Source organism: Protobothrops mucrosquamatus, unplaced genomic scaffold (genome assembly GCF_001527695.2).
Source record: "Protobothrops mucrosquamatus isolate PMUCROS unplaced genomic scaffold, P.Mucros_1.0 scaffold314, whole genome shotgun sequence".
Lineage (NCBI taxonomy): Eukaryota > Metazoa > Chordata > Lepidosauria > Squamata > Viperidae > Protobothrops > Protobothrops mucrosquamatus.
The window spans coordinates 159,751-176,837 of record NW_015386654.1 but is presented as its reverse complement, the minus strand read 5'-3'; the positions used below and the strand labels follow the sequence as shown (position 1 = coordinate 176,837).

General features: G+C 35.6%; 1 protein-coding gene across 1 annotated transcript in view; it reads right to left on the bottom strand.

Moving 5' to 3' along the window:
• The window catches only part of CAMK2D (calcium/calmodulin dependent protein kinase II delta), a 142,769-nt gene that overhangs the window by 32,931 nt on the left and 92,751 nt on the right, over positions 1 to 17,087 (bottom strand). Inside the window, exons 8-12 of the mRNA XM_029283987.1 lie at positions 12,820 to 13,071; positions 10,354 to 10,476; positions 9,316 to 9,399; positions 8,519 to 8,561; positions 48 to 85 (exon numbers count right to left, since the gene is read on the bottom strand). Of these exons, the coding sequence (XP_029139820.1) occupies positions 48 to 85; positions 8,519 to 8,561; positions 9,316 to 9,399; positions 10,354 to 10,476; positions 12,820 to 13,071 (540 nt within the window). The remainder of the gene's footprint in view (positions 1 to 47; positions 86 to 8,518; positions 8,562 to 9,315; positions 9,400 to 10,353; positions 10,477 to 12,819; positions 13,072 to 17,087) is intronic.

Below are 17,087 nucleotides of genomic sequence, written 5' to 3'. Positions count from 1 at the left end.
AAAATGAGTGAGACTATCATTAGCTGCCCTTTATATTTGTAACTTACCTTTACTCCATCAGGTTTCTTCAATAAACTCTTGGCTGCTATAAATCAGAAGGAAACAAATAGGGTCAGTTGACTAATTTAACAAGAAAACTATGAAAAATATCTTTCTTAATTTTGTGAATTTCATTTATCATTATTTGCCATTTCATTTTTCTACCATCTCTTAACAAAGCATTTTCATAATAATGTGATTTCTGCCAGATACTGTGATCATTTTAAATTAGATTTTATCAAGCATCTAGCACAATTCCCATGGGAAAGGAAATGTAATGTAATATCCAGCTCTTACTCAAAATTGTTGCCATTTTGATATGTAAAGTACACAAAAAGGAGAAACAGACAAAGCTGCAGAAAATTATAGGTCACAATTTTATATGATCTTACATTATTGTTTGTTGGTTAAAAACTTTTCTTACTGTAAATCCTTCCATCTATAAAAAGATTAGGCTATTATTACTATTATAAGGTACTATATATATGATAAAATATAGACACTTTGCTTATAAATGAGTGATGGAACAAACCTACTCATAGATGAGAAAGAAATTCCTGAAGTTGTACAAGTGAAGAACTGAGGTAAGAAAGCATTCCAGGTCTCTCATAGTTTTGCTTTAAATTACCCCTTATTAAACTCAGTGGAAGAGAATTGATTGAGGCCAGCCCTTCCCACTTGGGTCAGAAGAAAATGAAGGGGATTGATTAAATTGAGATTTTTCAGAAGCTCATTTCCTTTCCTCCTCACTTCTACCTAATGGTTTGGGGAAGATTCCAAGATCTGGATCTTGTGATTTAGGAATTCTCAGCAGCGGAGACTAAAAAAAAAAAAGAAGATGGGAAGAAGTATCAAGCAACATTTTGTCCTCCAAAAAGGAACAAAGCAGAAAGAATAAAAGAAGATTGAATGGTGCATGTTAACACCTATGATCCTGTGGCATGTCCTTGGATTTTCTTTTTAAAAAAGGTAAAAGTTGTATACTTAAGAATAATGAATCTATTTGATAAGCTTTTGTAAATGACCTAGCTATTTATTTTGTTTTGTTTTTTTCCCAAGAGAAAATCAGAGTTGGAAAATTGGGCAGATATGCCTTATTCTTCAGTGCCACCCTCACTTGTATTCTTATTGAAATTATGAGCATAACATTAACAGATACCGTATATGAAAAATTAGTATTAATAATATAACTAAAATATTGTTAGAATTTATACTTTAGATATCATTATTGCTACATAAATGAGGTTTGTATAGCAATAACTTTACTTGTCATATGAAATAAATAACTTTTCAAATTATGAATGCATTTGGAACTAGAAATTTAACAAACCATTTTGAGCAAAATGCAATTATCTTAATGAGAGTGAAGCATTATCTGTGGCTCTATTAACTTCTGCTCTGAACAGAAACATTTTATGGATAGGAATTCTGTTTTCAAGATGGCAAAGAAAAAAATATACAAGATTGTATCTGCATAAACAATTTGAAAACTGACTTTGCGCTTTCCAAAAACTTTATTCTGTGGTAGAAGGATTATGCTGCTTTTATAGGTGGTAATTTAGACTCAAAATATTTAAATTGAAGTAGGAGTACAAAAGTTTGCCCAGCAACAATTGGATGGCTGATGCAGGTCCCAGAACAAATGTATTTGTTAGCATTGTTTAATTTTGCTTTCTCCATTGCAAAATCCAATTTATAAGACAAACTGCATTGAAGTTGAGGCAAGCCCCCCCCCTCCCTGCACTTTAGGAAGACTAAATATATTTATTCACTAAAATATAATTGTTCAGATTTTTAAAAATTGAGTATTTATACATTTTAATATTTTAGTGTTTTTGGCCTTTTGCTTTTGTGTTTATTTTTAAGATACTTTATTATTGTTATTTTTGTACACTGCAAAGAGCCATTAAGAAAATGGGTAAAATATAAATTTTCTAAACCAATAAATATATTGTGGGAAAATTATGTAAGTCCTGCCACTTCAAGAACCCAACCAACAAAGTTTTATTTATCATGTTTACCACAATAATATATTAATGCATCTTACGTTTCAAAAATAATATCAGTCTTCAATAATTGAAACTGCCTATGTGGCAGAAGCAATGAGGAAAGGTTCTTGTAAAACATTATTTGAGGAATAATTCTTCCAGCAGTTGATACTTCGGGACTATACATTTCTAAACATAACATTATGCATGTATGGATACAAGCATAAATGAAATTAGAATAATTTTACTAATCACTAAGCTTGGTGAATTTGTAGCCTTTTAGCTTGGGTATAATAAGCACCTACCTGATTAACTTTTTGTAATTCTTTGGATTACATTTGGCTGAATATTAACAGGATCCAAATGAATTCATCCTTCTTCTTTAAGAACTGCATTTAAAACAACACTGACAGTGTTGTAGAACAATGGCTGAAATGCTGGGTTACAATATCAAGCACAAAAGTCCAAATCTAACTCAGTGATGAAAATTGTGGACTTGCTTTGAATCAGTAATCATGTTTTCATCTTTTATTACTGAAAGTATCTACACCAACCTTCTCCAGCCAAATTGGTATAACTTCCCAGAATTCCCATCTTGGCTAAAAATTCTTGGAGTTGCAGGTCAATGTATCTAAAGGGCATCTTATTGAAAGAGACTGATATTGACAATGCATTCCAAGTCTTTGCCTCCTCATGGTCTTAATCCTGATTAACTAAATTAACTTGTGCATGTGTTGTACAAAAAGAGAAACTGTGGTTAAATGTTAGTTTATTAATCAAAATCTGTAAGCCTGTACTTTATGAGTTTTAAGAATTGATTCATAAAATATTAAAACAGCCCCCTATTTCAGTCATTTTCGAAGACTAAAATAGTATCTGTACATTTACTATATAAGGGAACAGCCTTTTCACTAGTTCACACAAGAGCCATAATAGACTGAGAGAGTTTTTTCTTAAGAATGTGGAGCAAAAACTGGACTGTTAAGGGAAACAATCAGATACCCAGATTTCTGAAATCTTATCATAACCCCTTTCAATAAATCTTGTTAAAAGAATCTTGTATTCTATGTAAATGGGTCCATGAAAAATTTGACACAGATAAAACTAAAGAAAGATTCCTCCTAAAGAGGAAAAATAAAATAACGCAAGTATGGGAAATAAGGATGTGCATCATGATGATTGGATTTAAATAATTGTGTCAGACATCATAACACAAATAGATAGTTGTGACTTGTGTGCAATATTATACTGCATCTGTTTTGATATCATTGTCGCTTATTATGGATGCCACAGAAGAGGGGTTTCTGTTCAGACATCAAAGCTATCTTGTAACAAACTGTAAAATGTACATCCAAACTGAACGAACTACTCTGAATATATGCTTTAGTATAAAAGTGTAAAATTAATTATTTAAATTATATTCTAATACATGCTAGAGTATAAAGTTGGGTATAAATTAAACAATTAATTTTTAAAAAGAAAGAAATCTTAATTATTCCGTATTACATACTGTATCTACATTAAAACTAAGGTATCACAATGTGCATATCAGCAATATGAACTAAAATAATGATTTACTTGAGGAAGATGCCCCAAATCCCCATTTTGACAAATTATTTTATCATCTTCTTAAAGCTGTAATAAATTTTGAAAACATAAGATTTTTCCCCCAAGTAAATGAGAACCAGCACAGTAGGCGTATGCTAAGTTATATTAAAATGAAACAGATATTTCACACCATTCCAGTTTTTAAATATTCCTAATCACTCTAGGGATTGGGGGGGAACTATCTGGCACTGAGTTCATTTTTCTTCATTAAAAGACTATTACATTGAAAGCCCTATTGATTGGTAAGCAGTCCAACCCAAAGAATGAAAATGAGGCTGAAACTGGAAGTTATGGGAGCCATGACAAGCAGTGCCCGAAGTGTCCTCAGCCTTCCTCCTCAATATCTAGGATTTTGAAACATGTCATCCTGCTATAAACTTCCATGGTCACATAGGCAATAGACAATTTAATGGAGGGGATATTCAACATGATACTATGATGTACTTCCTGTAAGATTTTGTTCTGTTCTAAAGCAGCATACAAAAGGCAACAACATCTCATGGGTTGGAGCAAGCATTTCTTAGGAGTTTCAGATTCTTAGGAGCTTACCTCACAAGAAACAAATATTCTACATTATAGGAAGAACTAAAAGGTGAAAAAAGTAAAATATGTTTATAAGTAAATTGAAATGCACAAAAATTACTAAAAGAAAAAAAGGAAGAGTAGCATGTTGTATACAGAAAGAAAATGAATAAATTAAAATCAAATGCCCTTCTGATATCTGGGTGCCACATTGTCTTAAATTACATACAATGGGTACCATGACATATATTAACAAACAACACACAAGTTGAATGAATTGATCTACAGTTATTATTTATTTAGTGTATGGCAGTTTGGCTGCCTAAGACTACTAGCCCATTTGGTTTACGCTCGCAAGCTTTCCAAGGTGTACTCCAGGGGACAAGCTAGTTTTATACCAAAAACTGATCTACAGAACTCTTGAGTAAGAAAAGAGTAAAGAGCTAAATCAAGATACAAAATCACATTTGACATAGTGGACCAGTAAGTGCTGAAAATGATAGGTATGTGTTATAAATCATTTTAATGATAAGGAATCTTTTCTGGAATTCTATCTATAGTTAAGCAGAAATAGGTATTTCACAAAAGTTTCATTTTTAATTGAAACAACCATTTGGAACATCTATTCAGAAACCATTACAAAATTGTTCTGACTCCAATATATATATTAAGACAAAATGAAAGAGCAGGGCTTCCTTTGGCCATCAAAACAGGCAACAGTGAATGGCCACCTGAATGGCAAGTTTAAATTCCTCCAACAAAATTATTAAATTTAAAGCAACAACAGTACTTGAAGAACATTCAGTTCTGCTCCTGGTTCCCTCACTTTTAAAAGAAAGTTATCACATTTCTTGGCAAGCTATACCATTCCTGAGCAGCAGAGGATACATTTTGCACAACAAATTGCTTAATTTCTATTATTAATGAATATATTTAATTAATAAAATTTAGGAGATTTGTACATTCTTAATTTTTCTTGGTTGCATAACTTCTGTGAATAGAAGAGATTTATAGATTATAAATGTAAGGATCCTCTTGATATGAAGGGCCAATCCTCCCTCCAAATGCTTTGGAAGCTGTTCTGTATTAAACCTCTGTTTGAATTTATTAGATTGAACAATGGAGTAGCATCATCAAATCTGAAAAAAGTAGACAGCAAACTTTTACATGTAAGAGGTGTATATCTCTCTGCCATTAATGGAATGGTAGAAAGAGTGAATACAAAGAAATAAAGAAAAAATTGATCTTGATCCTGGTGTTCCAAATAACAAATACATTCATTATACGCTTGTGCTTTTTTCTTATACGACATGAATCAATTATCATTGGGTTATTTTAAGTTTTCAAATTTAATTTGTGTATTTTTATGTAGCTTCCATCAAAGTTCAAAATAATTTCCATCAAAATTAGGTTTTTTTTAAAAAAAAGGTGTGCATGTAGTAGTGTACAAATATGGATTTAAAATCTAAAGGAATACAGAAAAGAATATATGCCAAATTCCACATTTTTCAAAATCCCTATTAACAAAGGGTAAAACAAGAGGAGTGAAAAAGATGTCTGAGCAAACAATGACTGTAAATTTTGAAAATAATTATGGGATAACTTTTCCATATTTCTATTGTACATCTTATCTTGAAAGTTGGACTTTTAAATTATAACTGTATTTAGTTTTGTTTTATAATCTTATTATAGAATACCAATCCATCTACTTGAATATATATCATGTAAATAGACAGAAGCAGATAAATACAGTAATATTTCGTAAGATGCCCAGAGTCCATTGGAGTGCATGACTATAATAATAAATGTGTAAAAGTTAAAATTGTGATTAGTAAAGAATATATCTAGAGTAAAAAAAGTGCTAAAGACAAAACTGAATCGTGGAAACACCATCAAAGCCACCAATACCTGGATTATACCTATGATACAAAAAACTCCTAGAATTATTAACTAGACACAAACTGAACCAGGCAGTTTGAATTGAAAAACAAGAAAGCTAATGATTATTCACTATGCACTACATCCCGTACTGATAGATTATACCTGCCCCACAGAAATGGAGGTAGATGTTTACTTCAAAGAAAAGCAAACTTTGCTGATTACATATAAGACAGCCAAGAACAAGCACTGATGTCAGTTAAAAATTGGAACTTACTGAATGTGCAGGAAAAAAAACAAGAATATCGAAATAATGTAATAAGAACAGAATGCTGGCAAGAAAAAGCATTATAAAGATCAAGGAAATGGTGGATAAGGATAAAATTTGGCAATGGCTTATGACTGGAACATTTAAAAAAAGAATCTGGAAATTTAATTTTGGCTGCTTAAAAGCAAGCTATTTAAACTCATATAATCAAGGCCAGAATTGAAAATTTGTCAAAGGATTCAAAGGGCAGATTGTGCAAAGAGGCAATGGACAGTGGATCATATACTCAGCTTGTGCAAGAAGACTGCACTGATTCTTTTTGTAAACAATGTTTGTAAAAGTCTTAGTTCATCACAGACCAGATTTAACTGTAGTTGAAAAGAACAAAGTGTGAATAATTGATGTGGCAATACCAGGGAATTGTGGAATAGCAGACAAAGAATTGGAGAAGATCACAAAATATCAAGATCTGAAAATCAAAGTTGAAAGATTATGGCATAAACAGGCTGTGGTAGCCCAATTGTTATTGGCACTCTAGGCATCATACCAACCAATATTGGTTGGCACTTAGAAAATCTGTGCATTGGCAAATTTCTACCTGTCAATTACAATAACAATAACAATAATAAAGTTGGAAGGGACCGTTGAGGTCTTCTAGTCCAACCCCCTGCTCAGGCAGGAAACTCTATACCATTTCAGACAAATGGCTGTCCAGTCTCTTCTTAAAAACTTCCAGTGTTGGAGCATTCACAACTTCTGGAGGCAGGTTGTTCCACTGATTAATTGTTCTAACTGTCAGGAAATTTCTCCTTAGTTCTAAGTTCTCCTTAGTATCAAACTGACCACTTGCTTGAATCTGCATATATACTATACGTATACATTACAACATCCTATGTTCTTGGGAAGAACTCAATGTATATGAAGGCCAACAACAAGTAAAGAACTGTCAGCTATGATTTCACACTATTGTCTGTAACACCATCAAACAAAAACATCTACCTGTCCCAGGTCCTTGAAAATAGGTGAACAAAAATTCCAAATCCAGGTTGAACATCTGGCTGACTATGCATCAAACCATAAAAAATAATAATAAAAATCCTTGGGAAGGACTTAATAGGTGGACAAAAATGCCAAAATCAGTTTTAAACATCCGGCTAATTGTGAGACCAACCATAACACAAAATAACAAAGATCTGCAAAGAGAATTTAGAAAGACTATGGCAAAAGAAAGCAAACATAGTACCAACAATAATAGGCAGCTTGGGTGTAATTCCAAACAACCTATAGCATCACTCGAACATCATTCACATTGACAAAACTACCATAAGTCAATTGCAAAAGGCAGCCAGATGTTTGGAACAGCTTATATTCTGGGAGAATACCTTTAATATTATGAAACAATGACATCTACCTATATCAGGTACTTGATGGGTGGACAAAAATGTCAACTCCAATCTAAACATCTGCCTGACTTATTACAACCCTGTAATACTGCCTACTGTCAGTTCTCATGCTAGCTGGAAAAGTCTTATCTAGAACAATATAAGTAAACTTAAATATCAGAAGCATTTTAAGGTTTCAATCAGAGACCTTCTGCTCAAATTATATTTTTGGCACAATGAAGAGATTATGGAAGAAATTTGATATACCTTGCATAGGAGTCTACCAGACAACTACCATACATTTTGAACAAGCGGTTTTTCATCACATACTGCATATGGCAAGGATGTAATCTAATACAGAAGGAGGACTGTCTGAATACTGAAGAAAAATCCTTCATATCATGTACCCAATTATTCCTCCAGACACATTTAATAGGAAAACATAACTCAACAATTGACAGAAATGTTTTAATAAAGTCTGTCAAGAATTAATTATAGAATTCTTTTCCAATATAAATATAAAATAAAATTTAGGAAAGGATTTGTTGTGATTCTCATGTTTGCGTATTTTAACAAATGCTTTCAAATCTTGTAGACTATTCAGCTGTAATATCAAAAGAAGCTAGAAAAAACACTGAAGAAAGAATGAAATCACAAAAGATGGTTATTTCATCCCATTCCATTTATAACTGGAGAATGCATAAATAAAAATAAATATATATGGCAAAACAAACAAAATAGTATATGAACAAATTGATGATTTTTAAAAATACATTCCATGAATGCATATCAATAGTTAACAATACAGAGACATAGAAGTGAACTACACATACCTGAGAAATTTCTTGTAGCCAACATTGTTGTTAAAATGGCTCCCTGAAAATCCAACATAATGCCAATATTTTAGAAGATTTTTTAAATATCAAAATACAAAATTGAATTCTAAATCTATTCATCTTAATATATAGTATTTATAAACAGTATACTTTTCTTCTTAAGTTTGTTGAGGTTTTGTTTTCAGATATGGTAAAAGTATGTGTCAGTTGTATTTGCAATTAAAAACAAATTGACAATACTTCATACTTTTTGGAAAAAAAGCATCACAATGTCATATTAAAAAGGGAGGTATGCTTGCATTTATTTTCAATTTCAGTCATGAACACAAATTTCCCTCCACCCTTCCAACGTACACATATATAAACACACATTCAGCCCCACACAGAAAAGAGAGGAAAAGGAATATTAAAAGAGAAATCTCTCTAGGGCTCAATATAAATGTAGTTTCAGATAATCAGTATCTGCTACATTATTTTCAGTATCTTGAGAATGCTGTACTCCCACACACAGAGAGCAAGAATTTGCACATACAAATTGGGAAAATGGCTTTATTTTATTAGTTTAAATATTAAAACAAAGGAGTACTGACATCAAATTCTGCCACAAGGCAATACAAAATTTGCACAAAGAAGAATAAAAGCCGATATCCATGTAAATTGGATACTTTTACATATAAAATTAATTAATATGGATTAGTTAGAATATATTTGTGGGAATGCTATTTTCCCAGCCAGCTATTTAAAGAATAATAAATAAAGAGAACAAAAGGATTCGTAAAAAATTGCCCTCTTACCTTGAGTTTCCTTCTTGCATTGAACTTCTTCAAACAATCTACAGTCTCCTGCCGGTGCATCATAGAAGCAACAGTAGAGCGTTGCTGAAAGACAAGAACAGAGTATATGTTTCAATGCATGCGGCTTTATCTACACTGTTATTTAATATAACTCTTTTTTTGGAGATGCATCCAGAAGTCAGTGACAATTCGAGTTCCCAGTCGGAATAACAATGTTCCTTCCCACCACTTAAGATCAATTTAATTTGTGTTGCTGCTACATATTAGATTCCAATAGGGACTTTTTGATCTTTGAACCCTTTTTGTCTTTAGGTTGATCACAGATTATCAATTACAATATATTATTCAGATCCTGCTTTTATATCTTCTGCTTTGTAAGTTTAATTTAGTTGCTTAATTAAAAGTACAGGTATTCCTGATTTAGTGACCACAATTGGACCTGGCAACTTGGTAATTAAGTGAAGCAGTCACTAAGTGAAAATGCAACAATACTTACAATCTCACTTCAGCTTTCCTTTGCTTACAGTTATGTGAAGGTTGTAAATATGATTGATCATAAATATATTTTTTCATCACTGCTGTAATTATGAATGGCCACTAAATGAGGCAGTTGCTATATGAGAATAACCTATAGCTGTTATCTTACATGTCCCTTTAACAGAAACCTCATGTATTGGCACTACAGAACACCCAATACTCTGGGGGAACAAAGGAAAACATAGCTAACAGAATAACAGAGTTGGAAGGGACCTCGCAAATCTTGTAGTCCAACTCCCTACTCAAGCAGGAAATCCTATATCATTTCAGACAAATGATTGTCCAGTCTCTTCTACCACTGTGGTATAAATTCTATGTGTCTGAGGGTAAGCTACAATACTGAGTTAAGATTTTATAGAAGGAAGTTAATAGGCTGCAAAATAGTACAATGAATAGAGAAGGTGTGTATATGCATGTGTAACCAAATACCTAACCTTGCATTTTGCCCCCAACCACATGACTGCTAGGCAAAACATGATTAATGAAGTAAATACTGCTTACACAGATCCATGGGTGTTTGAGGGCCTCTGATGCATGGATGCGTTTGGCAGGATTGATTGTAAGCATTTTGTTGATAAGATCTTTTGCTTCTGGGGTCACCGTATCCCATTCTGGGGAAGGAAACTTGAAAAACACGAATTCATGTAAAATCAAACCGATATAGCAACCAAACCGATATAGCAACCGAGATGGAAGTGAACTGTTTTAATTTGTGAATTACGATAAGAAGGCTTTTGATAAAACACCAAGTAAATGAATATGTCTTTTAGCCACCTTGTCATATTTTAAGAAAATAAAAGATATAATAAAGATCATGTCACACTGAACTAGAGCTTTAGCTTTTGTAGGGATCTTTACTCCTTAAAAACAAAGCAAGGATTGTTTTGCCTCTTTTCTAGGGAATAAATAATTTTGCACAGTCTTTGAGGTTGTCTTCATGTGGGCTGGTGGATGATGAGACTTTTCTCCCTCTCTCAAATATGGCAATCTTCCCTCTCTTCCTATGAACTTACAGTAGCATTTGTACAGCTATTTCCCCCATTCGCTTCACTTCGAATTCTTCCCATTCTCACAAATTGAGCAATTAAAAACAAGGTGAATGGTATAGCATAGCACTAATGAAAACAAACAAGTTAATTAGCATTGAACTGAGACACAGAAAACCTGAGTCAAGACTAAATAAAAGAAAACTCAATTGTATGAGATATGAAGAGAGGGAATAGCTGTAATAGGTTCAGATAATTGGGAAAGATAATCTACTCTTGAATTGACCACTGCATGCCACTGATTCTTGCCTGTTGATTATGGAAAGCCATCACTCACGTACATTTCAGCATGGCTGAAGCCTGTAAGGCTGGCTGTCCTTCTGAAAGCAGGCTATTATTTTATGAAAAGCAATTTGCATGATGGACTCCTCTGAGATAGCAAGAAGGATAATCATACTGCAGAAGAGATATTTGTCTATTTTGAAATACATTCCAATAGGCATCAGTGCTTAAAAGGCAGGGTGGGAGGAAAATCTATCATTTTTTAAAAATGATTCTTGTGGCTGCAATTGCTGGACTTGAAAATTATGAGCGGTGAGAAAATAGGATAGAAACATTGTGGGCGGCACCAGTTCTTCATGGTTCATTTCACATCTTTCTGTCCCAGATCTACATACACAAACTTGTAAAAATATCAATACAGATTGTAGGTGTGGGAATCTGTAATAAACTGTGGTCAATGAGTGATGTGTCAGGGATGGGCACAATATGATGATAGAAAAACTATACTGAGAATATTTATTTACATCAGCATCACTAGGTACCATCCAGCTCTTTTGGACTACACCTCCCATTAACTGTGGTTGGCATGATGAAAGCTGCAGTCTAACAGTACTGGAAAGATGTGGGTTAGAAAAATAGATTCCTCAAGCTGGACAGGTCAATTTAGACCACTTAATTCAACCTTGTGCTCAAGCAAGGAATCCAAGTAAATGCTTCATGAACAGATGGCTGTCCCGCTTTTACTTGAGCACGTATCTCAAAGGGAAAATGGGAAATATATGGATAACCAGAGCTCTGGAAGGTTGATTTTAAGATGTAAGAGATCAGTTAGCTTAACCAGGGACCTATGTGTTTCAGCATGTTTACACAGTGGTAAACCATCCCCATTCCGGCAACCCACAAGTGGTAACAGGAGGGTGATAGACTTCAATGCTCACTCTTTAGTAATTGATATTTAAGGCTTGCTGCCTGGAAGATTAATGGCCATGAATTTGTCTAATCCTTTTTTTTTTTAAATTGTGGCTACTTCTCGTGTGTGTGTGTGTGTGTGTGTGTGTGTGTGTGTTTGTGTTTGTGCCTTTGAGTCAGTGTTGACTCCTGGACACTGCCTGGACAGGTTCCTACAGAGTTCTGAAGAAGTGACTTGCCACTGTCTTCTTCCTGTGGCTGAGAGTGACTGCTCTAAGATCAGCCAGCTGGCTTTTTAACTACAAAGGGACTAGAACTCACAATCTCCTGGTTTAACATGGTGTCTTATCCACTACAGCAAACTGGCTATCTCTATACCTGATTCCAAAAATATAACTATAGCTGGGTAGATACTTATGTGAGAAATTCTTTATTTATTGTTTCTAAAATAGATTTTTGACTTTGCTTTTAAAAGAAATCAAATTATATTACTACATACTGTAGGACTACATGCCAATCACCATGCATCCATTTATTCTTATTGTGTCTCTTGAAAGCACATATTGTAAATACTCACGTCTGCACAATTATTTGAGTATCAGCTAGTAGTGTGTTATACTACATAGAAGAGAAAATACTACAAAGAAAATAAATAAATAATCAGAACAATTTCAGAGGTTGGGAGGGAAGTTAGGGAATACCAGAATCACAAATACTTAATTGTTATGTTTTTGGAGATAATAAATAATTATGATACAAACAAATGGAAATTGAGGCCTATGATACTTACATCATAAGCACCAGCTTTGATCTGTTGATAGAGTCTATGTTGATCTTCATCCCAAAAGGGAGGGTATCCCACCAAGAGGATATAGAGTATAACACCTGCAAATGGTATTAAACTAATGAGTAAAATTAGCTCACGTAAAGAATACCTGAGGGAGAAGATACATGGGAAATCCATGAGATCTCCTAGCGCATAAGGCACATGGACAGTAATTTTAATCAGACTAGCATACTGAAGAAAGATCAGCAGCATTTTCTTTCACTAAACCTTCTTTTCCTGAATATAGAGACCCAAATGCAGGTGCATATATGTTCCACAATCATCCTGGCCAGAGAAATTAGGAGCAGACTTGAATTTCAGATCTATGAGAAGTGGAAGAGGGAAACTATTACAGCTAGTCCTTGAGTTACAAATGTAATGGAGCCTACCCATTACATTCATAACTTGAAAATTCGTGGGAGTGAATCTCGTACTTTGAACGTGATTCATTCCCTGCTTTCACCCACGCATTCGCTAATCGAATGCATGGACGAATGTGCGGTTCATTAACTGCACATGAGGTATCTCAGGGTGGGGAAGGCCATGGAAGGCCTAGTGATGGAACAGGCCCCAAGGCCTCCCCAATCCACTAAGATACCTCATGCTTCCCCTTATCTTCCTGCCGTGCTGGACTCACCTTGAAAAGATCCGTCTCCTCTCTGCTGTGGTTCCTGCTGCCGGGTGGATCTGAGGCTGGTGGATGCTTCTGCATGCCTCTGGAGGCTGGATCCGGGCGTCGGAGGCCTTTTCCAGGCCACTGCCGCCTGAATCTGAGGCCGGGGGATGCTTCTGCATGCCTCCATAGGCCCGTTTCCAGGTGGCAGCGGCCTGGAAAAGGCCTCCAGCACCCAGATTGGGCCTCTGGAGGGCAGTGGAAGCGTCCCCCGGCTTCAGTTCCAATTTTTGTTGCAGAGAACAGAGGTCTAAAGTACCATGAGATCACACAAGATCAGTAGCGTGAGATCTCGCGCCACCGATCTTGCATGATCTTGCGTTACTTTAGGCCTCCATTCTCTGCGAACACAACGAAGGCCTGGAGCAGCCAAGAAAGTGAAGGATCTTGATCTTCGCAAGGTGAGTATTGAAGGTCTAGTGCCTAGGGAGACCCTGGGCGGGGGTGGAGAGGGAGGGAATAATCAGGGTGAATATTGCAGTGCCACTGTGGTTGTTCATAAGGGTGAACGACTGCCGTGGTGCAGCAACATTCATATTTTTGGGATTTGCTTGGAAGCACTAGGTGGCACTTACCGCATAACTTCAAATGTTTGCTAAGGGAACATTCGCAACTCAGGGATTACCTGTAGTATAGACTGGTGGAACTATTTTCCTGTAGAAATAGTTTCCTTTAACTGATATTTTTTTTCTCCTGAAAGGTAGAGCTTTAATTTCCCTTTGCTCAGTTGTGCAAACCTCAAGTATATTTTTGCAGTTTAGCCACAGCAGAGTAGGGGATTTTTTTACTTATCAAAGTTGCTTTTAAAACTTGCCCCACTCTTTTTTATAATTATCTAGCATATCAAATTGAGTTGCACCCAGTGTTATAATGGAATTGCTGAAAACAATAAATGTTTTTGTTTAGAGCCCCAAAGTAGAACCTGCAAATATGTAGAAAGCAATGATATGAAGAACATGAAAAATATTTACCCACAGTCTGAAAAAGAATAAACAACATTAGGGTTACCAATTTCTGCATGTATAAAAGGAGAGAGGCTAAATGAATGACCTTACTCAACAGCCTCATGTGACATTAATTCTTCCCTTTTACTGACAAATTGATGTCTGCAAAGAGAAAACTTGTGTGCAAGCAAACATCTAAACTGGTATTGTTGTCATGAAATTTAGAGGCTATATGATATAATTTGCACATTGGAAAATCTACAAATATAATCACTTGGGGAGACAATGTCTTAAAAGCTACACTGTACACTGAGGTTAACAAACTTTTCAGGCATCAAGTATCGCCTGTGATATAATAACTTACATACTCCCAATATCTCACTTGAAATCTTACAAGGTTGACAATTTGTCCAACCTAAGACTTTGAAATATCTGTGCAAAAAAATGGGAGATTTGGCAACCATTTCTCCATGAACACTATCTAGAAGTGTCATGGATGCCTTGATATCTTCAGATCATGTTGATCCTTATAGTAGATTGAAATATGTGTTCCCTGAATTCCTAACGTTGTTCTAACTAATTTTTAGCTTTTTAAATGTAAAGCATCATTGGTGTGAAATGTAAACTATTTTCATGAATCTGATAAGCATTCTGACCTGTCTATAGGGTTTCACTTGATATTACAGAAAACTAATGAAACACAGATGTATATAAATTAAATAAAGTATGTTACAACAATTTTTGTAGGTTTTCTTTTTGCAACTGCTCTTACCTTGTTTTTTAAATTCTGATAGACTGATTATTTTCAAGTTAAGGTGAGAATTGAAGGTGGATACACACAAGACTACTAAAATTTGCAATTGACCAATCCTTGTTGAAGAAAGCAATATATTAATTATATCAATGAATAATAATGCTTATTAGCATGCAGGGCTTTTTTTCTCAGAGAAAAGGTGGTGGAACTCACCTCCCTCCCCTGGCCACGCCCCCACCCAAACCTGGCCACGCCCTCATCAAACCCTAGGACCGCCCCTTTAGAGAACAGGAATGCAAGTAAAATTTGGGAGGGGCTATAAAAGTAAATGTATGGAATTCTCTGCCGCTTCTTGCTCGGGCAGGGTCGCCTAGGAAACGGGCCAGGGGCGCGCCGACCGAGCCTCCCTATGGCCGCGGTTGTGAGCCAGGCAGGGGCAGAGAGCTGCGAGTGCGAGCGCGCCCCCCCAGATGTTGCGCCCGGTGCGGCCGGCCTGGAAAAAGGTGCCGGAACGCGGTTCCGCCGCGTTCCGGCTGAAAAAAAGCCCTGTTAGCATGTATTGCTGTAATCTCACTTTGCCTCAAAGGGTATGAGAGCCAGTTTGGTCTAGTGCAGGGCTAGGCAACCTTGGCTCTTTTATGACTCGTGGACTTCAACTCCATGCTGGCTCAGGAATTCTGGGAGTTGAAGTCCACGAGTCATAAAAGAGCCAAGGTTGCCTAGCCCTGGTCTAGTGGTTAAGGCACGAGGTGAGAAACCAGAAGACTGGGTGTTCTAATCACACTTTAAGCATGAAAGCTGGCTGGGTGACTTTGGACCAGCCACTCTCTCTCAGCCCAATCCACAAGTTTGTTGCTATGGGAAAAAGGAGTATTAGGTATGTTCACCACCTTGAGTTATTTATAAAAACAATTAAAGTGGAAATAAACAAACAAACTAATAAATGTCAAGCTTCATACAGTTGGGGAAGATCAACAAAAACTACAGATATTTCAACAAGGTATTTTAATACTTTTTGGGGGGTGGTCAGTGTTCACTCCTTGCACTGCCTGGACCAGTCTCTGCAGTTTTCTTTGCAGCAAGACTCTTGGAAGTGGTTTGCCATTGCTTTCCTCCTATGGCTGAGAAAGAGTGACAAGGCCACAGTCACCAGCTGGCTTTGTGTCTAAGGTGGGACTAGAATCCACAGTCTCTTGGTTTCTAGCCAAGCCAGAAGGATAGAAACAGTAAGAGGAATTTCCATCCCTCATTTATAGTGAGGTAAGACAAACTGTCTTTGAATGATCTGAAAGATATCTTCCCAGTTTCTTCCTATATGGCTTAAATTGCTCTTTGGGCAATCAGCTGTCAGCTGATAGGTCTACTATCCCTTGATTATGTCCACTGCATTCCTTTCCCAGTTTCTTTACAATCTCTCATGGGTTGCTAAAATTTTCATGATGATAGAAGATAGAAAATAATAGAAGACAGAAAACAAAATGGAAAAGAGGAGGCTTAATTATGAAACATATATATATATATATATATATATATATATATATATATATATATATATATATATATATATGTGTGAGTCTTTGGTCATTCGGGTTTTCTCCCGTGTAAGATTAGAAGTATCATAGCGACGTTTCGATGAAATCACATTCATCATCATCAGGCTTCTGCTTTTAGCTTTGTGCTTCTCAGTGTAATATGAAATGTCTGCTGTTTCTTTCTTTTAACTGCCAGTGGGGTTTGAACTGAGGGGGCGGGGACTTGGTCGTGTTCTGAATGGGTGGACGTGTGCTCTGATTGGTTAAGGAACTTGGCTGCGCTCTGATAGGATGGGGGGTTAGCTGTGCTCTGATAGGCTGGGGGAGTG